At 43.2% G+C, this 7,050-nt stretch overlaps 1 protein-coding gene across 3 annotated transcripts in view; it reads left to right on the top strand.

Moving 5' to 3' along the window:
• The first annotated feature begins 3,983 nt into the window (after positions 1-3,983).
• Positions 3,984-7,050, top strand: part of xrcc5 (X-ray repair cross complementing 5) — a 77,285-nt gene continuing 74,218 nt past the window's right edge. For all 3 annotated transcript variants that reach the window (XM_008118791.2, XM_008118790.3, XM_062967337.1), the window contains exon 1: positions 3,984-4,113. In XM_008118791.2, the coding sequence (XP_008116998.2) occupies positions 4,099-4,113 (15 nt within the window). In that variant the 5' untranslated portion in view covers positions 3,984-4,098. The remainder of the gene's footprint in view (positions 4,114-7,050) is intronic.

Genomic DNA, 7,050 nt, shown 5'->3' with positions numbered 1-7,050 from the left:
TTGCAGTTCGATCTTTAAATCTTCATATCATGTCAGCTTTTCCAGTTGCTTCTTGTCGATTCTGTTGTCACCTGGGACTGCAATACTGATGATCCATACTTCGTTTTTTAACATCATCATCATCATTATTATTATTATTATTATTATTCTTTATACCTCGCTTTTTCTTTCCACAATAATAATAAGACTTATGGACTCAAAGTGGCCAATGACTTTTTTTTCCTAACGAGATTATGCTTTTTTAACGTGTTGGGAGTAGCTGGTGAGACAGGCTTATCATCTGCCCCCTGTGCTTTCTTTTGCTGCTCATGCATGCTCAGTAGGTATACTGAAGGAAGGTGGTATTTACTTTTGTAGGCAGCTACGTAGCTACAGGAGAATCATGGAGCGCAGAATTCTGCATGTTTCCCACTCAAGCTTCATTGCATTCTTCACTGCAAACACTGCTTCAGCCTGACACAAAACATCAGTGTTTCTCCTGCACGGTCCCTCCCTAGTGCTGATGTTGCTGGTGGGAGGAACCATGTAGATTAGAAAAAGAGGTGGAAAAGGAAGGGATGAGCAAATATAATAAGACTTTGTAAAAAAGAACTTTTTTGTCAAGGGCTTTATTTACTCAGGCATATTGATATGCCAAGTACCTCACCAAAGTACAAATTGCAGGATCCCATAGGATGGAACCATGACAGTTAAAGTGGGATCTCACTGCTATACCTGTATAGTGCAGACACAGTCTGTGTTTGATTCACTGGTTTATTGATCCCAGTGGCTGGCTCTACAACTGGACAGACTGAGGCAATCACTTCAGGTAGCTCATTGCGGTGACACAAAAAAACAGCAAATTTAGTATATTAGCAGTTATTTCTAATTCATGTTGTGGTTGAGGAGGAGATGCAGTTTAGGTGTTTTCCTGCTTCACATGTCAAAATAACCTGACCAGCCATGTGCACTGGGCATCTTGACCAGTTGGGGTGAGATTGTCCCCCTTCACTCATGCAGCAAATGATCTTGGGACAGTCCAAGTGGGAGGAATTTGGAGAAAACTCCACCATGCCTCCAGTATTGATGTTACATCTGTATGCACCCTTTGTCATTTTAAAATTCCCCAAAGAGATTTACTAGCTGAATGTGTATAGTTTCTGTTCCTGTTTGTACTGGGAGGTGTAAAGATGTGTTTCTTAATATTTATTTGATTTCCATTTTTCTCTCCTTGATCTCCAGCCTCAAAGTGAACCATAGTTTTCCCTGCTCGATTTATATTAAAGTGCTGTGAATAGTACCTTGCATCATTGCTTTCTTATTTCACATGTTTTTCTTCTGCCTTATTCTTACCGTCCTCTTATTCTTTCTCCTTTATATACTTTAAGTGCAGTATTTCAGTACTGAGATCCAGGCCACCTGAGATTTGGGCCATCTTTATTTCTTGACTTTACATTCCGATTCAATTGTCATTGCACATTCTAGTGAAGTCAGCAGAATCTATAAGACCAAACAATAGCAGAAAACATGAGAAACAAACACACAGAATATTTAGGAACTATCGCTCTGTCTGTGGTTATTTCAGTATCAGAAGCATCTGTCAGTATAATTTCAATTAGAATGAAAGAGTTCTTGTTTCGTGATAAATATATTTTGTTAAGCCTGAGATTTAGAATACAACAACTAATTGTGGAAATGCCTAAACCTCTTAGACATTTATGTTAGGAGGTAAAGAATATAAGTTCTGTAAATGAATAAATCTGCATTGGGAAACCTCATTTTTCTTGACTTGTTAAATACTACCAATTACAGACTTTGTGGGATTTGTACAAGATCTTCAGTCTTCCCTGCGAAAGAGTGCCATTGCCTCACCAAACTACAACTTCCAGGATCCCATAGCGTAGAATAAAGGCAATTAAAATGGCGTCAAACTGCATTAATTCTACAGTCTTGGAGTCAAGGCACACTTTTTTTTCGTGTCAGGAGCAACCTGAATTGCTTCTGGAGTGAGAGAATTGGCCGTCTGCAAGGACATTGCCCAGGGGATGCCCAGATGTTTTGATGTTTTACCATCCTTATGGGAGGCTTCTCTCATGTCCCCGCATGGAGCTGGAGTTGATAGAGGGAGCTCATCCGCGCTCTCCCTGAGTGGGATGCGAACCTGGCAGTCTTCAGGTCAGCAACCCAACCTTCAAGTCACAAGGCTTTTATCCCCTAGGCCACCGGAAGCGCCGAGGCACACTGATTTATTCTATTGTCTGGATTAAGGGATCTGATAGAAATTGGCATAATCATCCTCTGATGAACTCTATAACTGAAAATATCTTCACTGGGGCTCTTTTTGCTTCCCAGTTCCTATTCGCAGTGTGGTTTTCTGAAAGAGATGTCACCAGTCTCAGTTTAATTCTTCCATGGTCTTGTATTTGTTCATTTCAGTAAAATTTCCAGACTGGGTTCCCTCTTGCACAGAATTGTTAAAGTCTGCATTGCTTCCCTCCCATTAGAGTGAAATGTGTTCAGTCTGCATAAGAATCCCAGATGTAAAATATAAAACAAGGAAAATTGATCGATTTCACTGTACACAGGACCCATTCATGCTTCTGTGGACCGCAGAGTCCTGCAGCATCACAGCTGTGGATCTTGAGATAATGCATCCTTTCTTAGAACAAAACTGGAGGCCACTTACTTTTATTCCTCTGCAAAATGGCCAGATTAAGGGTGGACAGTCTTTCTTGTGTCGTTGCTTCAGCCCCAGGGCTGTTCTTGTTCCAGGAAGGCTTTGTTTTAGGCTAACAAGGGCAACTTTCTTTCTCAGTTATGGCAAATGATTACGGTTCCTCCTCAGATAACCAGAGCAGCATTGTGGGATCCATCTCATCACGTTAAAACAGAGAATGTGGCCCTTAATGAGACCTGTCGCATTATCACAGGATGTCTATGTCCCACACCACTGGAGAAATTATACTGCTTAGACAATATTGCACCATCTGACATACGCCGGGAAGTAACAGTCAGCAATGAAAGGACCAAGGCATTGACATCTCCAGCCCATCCCCTGTTTGGGTATCAGCCAGCATGGCGACACCTTAAATCAAGAAATAGTTTTCTATGATATACAGAGATTCTTGCAGTAACACCTCAGCAAGCGAGAGTCCAAAAGTGGCAGGCTAGAGTGCTTCTGGTGTTGCTATAAGAAGGTCCTTCATTGTGCATGTGGCAGGGCTCACGCTGCATTGTAGTAAGTGGTCTGTGGTTTGCTCATCTCCATACTCGCATGTCATGGTCTCTGCTTTGTGGCTGCATTTTTTAAGGTTGGCTCTGCATCTCGTGGTGCCAGAGCAGTCTGTTCAGCGTCTTCCAGGTCACCCAGTCTTCTGTGTGCCCAGGAGAGTGTCTCTCATCTGGCATCAGCCACTGATTGAGGTTCCGGGTTTTTGTTGTTGTTTATTCGATCAGTCGTGACCTCATGGGCCAGTCCACGCCAGAGCTCCCTGTCAGTGGTTGCCACCCCCAGTTCCTTCAAGGTCAAGCCAGTCAACTTCAAGGATACCCTCCACCCATCTTGCTCTTGGTCGGCACCTCTTCCTTTTTCCTTCCATTTCCCCCAGCATCATGATCTTCTCCAAACTTTCCTGTGCTCTCATGATGTGGCCAAAGGACTTCATCTTTGCCTCTAATATCTTTCCCTCCAGTGAGCAGCCGGGTTTTAGCCTGCCACTTTTGGGCTCTTGCTTGCTTTGGTATGCCTGTGAGTATCTCTGTAGAATGAATGCTGTTTAATCCCACTTTAAATGCCATGGGTCTCAATGCTGTAGAGTTCTGGTATTTGTCGTTTGACGAGGCCCTAGCACGAAATAACTTGTTCAACCACAACCTCCGGGCCTCCGTAGCACTAAACCGTGAAAGCGGGGTCGAAATGCATCCATTCTGCAGTGTAGGCGAATCTAAGGAGACGCTCCCTCCACCTCCTTTTCTCTGGTTCTCTCCGCGCCTGTTCTCCCAGCGGCCACTAGGTGTCGCTGCCGGCTTCGTTCTGGGAGTTCCTCGGAGGCGGGCCGGGATTCACCTTCCCGGAAGGGAACAGGCGCCAAACAGAACAGGAGAGGAAACCGCGGGAGAATGTGGCGCGCAAAGGTAAACCCGGAACTGAGCATCCCCCAGTACTTGCACCTGTTCTGCTGGCATCAAAATGGGTGGGGTGTGAAAGCCCCTTCCTTCTCCTCTGGTGAATGGTTGCCCATTGAGCCAGGAGCCAGGCCCCCCTTCCTGCCGGCTTTGGCGTGGGCAAACTTGGGCCCTCCCTCCTGGTGTTTTGGACTTCAACTCCCACAATTCCTAACAGCCCCAGGCTCCTTTCTTTTTCCCCTCAGCCGCTTAAGCGCACAGTGTTCTGTAATCATGGGAGTTGTAGTATTACAAGGTCTTTAGCCTTCCTTGACAAACTATAAATCCCAGAATTCCATAGCATTGAGCCAGGCCAGTTAAAGTGACATTAAACTGCATTAATTCTACAGCAGTGGTTCCCAACCTTTGGGCCTCCAGCTGCCTCAGCACACCAGAGCATGAATCCACTTTAAATCCGGTTTCTGCCTCCTGCACAATTCTGGGGTTTGTAGTTTAGTGAGGTCCAGGACCTGCCTAGCTCCGCTGTTTAAAGCCCTCTCCCTAAAGTGGATTTAAAGTGGATCCAAGCTCTAGTGTGATGAGGTCCCAGGTGTTTTGAACTTCAACTCCAAGAAATCCCAGCCAGCTTACCAGCTGTTAGGAACTGTGGGAGCTAAAGTCCAAAACACCTGGAGGACCAAAGGTTAGGAACCACTTCTACAGTGTAGATCAGGCATGGACAAACTTTGGCCCTCCGGGTGTTTTGGACTTCAACGGAATTGTGGGAGTTGAAGTCCAAAACACCTGGAGGGCCAAAGTTTACCCATACCTGATATAGATGCACCCAAGGATACTAGACTACCCTTCCAAACAGTTCCTATATCCCAGGATCTGATCCCAGGTTTTCTGTTTATCCCAGGTTATCTAGCAGTGCGGACTCATATAATCCACTTTAAAACAGAAAGCCTGGGATCAGATTCTGCGGTATAGGCCCTGTTAGGAAGGGCCCTTAGTTTCTCAAACTGTGTTCCTCCAGATGTTTTGGACTTCAGCTCCCACAATTCCTAATACGGTAGCTAGTAAGATGGCTGGGATTTCTGGGAGTTGAAGTCCAAAACACCCGGAGAAACACTGTTTTAAAGTGTGCAGGTGTGTTTCCACCTTAATAGTAAAATGAAATGAATGACTATTCTGTCAGACTATAGCAAATAATAATAATAATAATAATAATAATAATAATAGATCTTTAGTTATATCCCTCTTTTCTTTACTCAGTCTGTTTTTACAACCTCTCTGTCTTTAATTCATGTTTTATTAAGTTTGCTACTTATCTTTATAGGTTAATGTTTAAATTTTATAATGGTGTATGCCTTTTGTCCATTGATACGTTTTACATTGTTATTGTTTTCATCTGGGCCTGGCCCCATGTAAGTTGCCCCGAGTCCCCTCTGGGGAGATGGAGGTGGGGTATAAAAATAAAGTTATTATTATTATTATTATTATTATTATTATTTTCTCCCTAAATGGGACCCAAAACGGCTTACAACGTTATATGAGACAGTATAAAACAATTTACATATGTAAAATCTATATATATAAAAGAGTGATGGCATCAGGGCAGCGGACAAAACAACAAAACTACAGGCCCCCCAACCTCAAAATTTGACAACACAGCCCATCATTCACGGCTCTAGGTTGATACAACAAAAAGAAAAGAAAAAAAATAAAGTCCTAATTACAGGGAGAGGAATAATAGGTTTTATCCAATTGCTGCCAGTTAGAAGGCTAAGCTCCGCCCACTTGGTCTCCTAGCAACCTACTCAGCCCAGGGGACAGGCAGAGTTAGGCCTCACTTAGGTCTCTTCCACAGATTATCACATTTTAACTGGATTATATGGCAGTGTAGACTCAAGGCCCTTCCACACAGCTATATAACCCATTTGGAATCTTATATTATCTGCTTTGAACTGGATTATCTTGACCCCACACTGCCATATAATCCACTTCAGTGTGCATACTAAACATAAAGACAACCATACGACAGACATTCAATACCACCACTACCTCAACAATTTTTCACCAACACCACCAGACAACGCCACAGCAACGCGTGGCCAGGCACAGCTAGTAACCTATAAAACAAATTTAAAATGAGAAATAAATAAACATATTTAAAAACATTTATCTAATACAGTTATTGCAGACAACTCAACAAGATGTATGGTAAACATTAACATGTCATTACAGCTAAATGTCTTCATGAAAAGCTTGCACGAACAGCAAGGTCTTTAGCTGCTTTTTAAAAGATATCAGGGAAGGGGCTGTTTTAATCTCCTTGGGGAGGGAGTTCCAAAGAATTGGAACAGCCACCGAGAAGGACCTCTCTCTTGTCGCCACCAATTGCAATTGTGATAGTGGCGGCAACAAGAGGAGGGCCTCGCTAGAAAAAGGCTGGCATGAGGAGATGCGGTCAGATAGGTAAGTAGGACCTGAATAATTTGGGGCTTTATAAGTCAAAACCAGCACTTTGAATCGGGCCTGGGAAGGAATTGGCAGTCCAGTGCAGGTGCTTTAGCAGAGGGGTGGTAAGCTCCCTGGGTCCGGCACCTGTTAATAACCTGGCTGCAGATCTCTGAACTAATTGAAGTTTCTGGTCACACTTCAAGGGCAGCTCCACGTAGAGCCCGTTACAGTAGTCTAAATGGGATGTAATCAAGGCAGGGATACACCATGGCCAAGTACAAATTAAAGTAATCAATATAATATTGTTCTGCTTTGAAATATATAGTAGGTTTCATAGTCAAGAAATTATAAAATTTATCAGCAAAACCAGAATGCATAAGATGTGTTATTCAAAATTAGGTGGCCTTAAGAGGAATGTTGGTATTTATTAGAGTGGTAAACTGTTTTGAAACTGTTTTGGACAAAAAATTTCACAATGCCTTGTTGTTAGCCATAATTCCTGAA

Source organism: Anolis carolinensis, chromosome 1 (assembly GCF_035594765.1).
Source record: "Anolis carolinensis isolate JA03-04 chromosome 1, rAnoCar3.1.pri, whole genome shotgun sequence".
NCBI lineage: Eukaryota > Metazoa > Chordata > Lepidosauria > Squamata > Dactyloidae > Anolis > Anolis carolinensis.
Note: the sequence above shows the minus strand (reverse complement) of the source record. Positions and strands in the feature narration are given on the sequence as shown.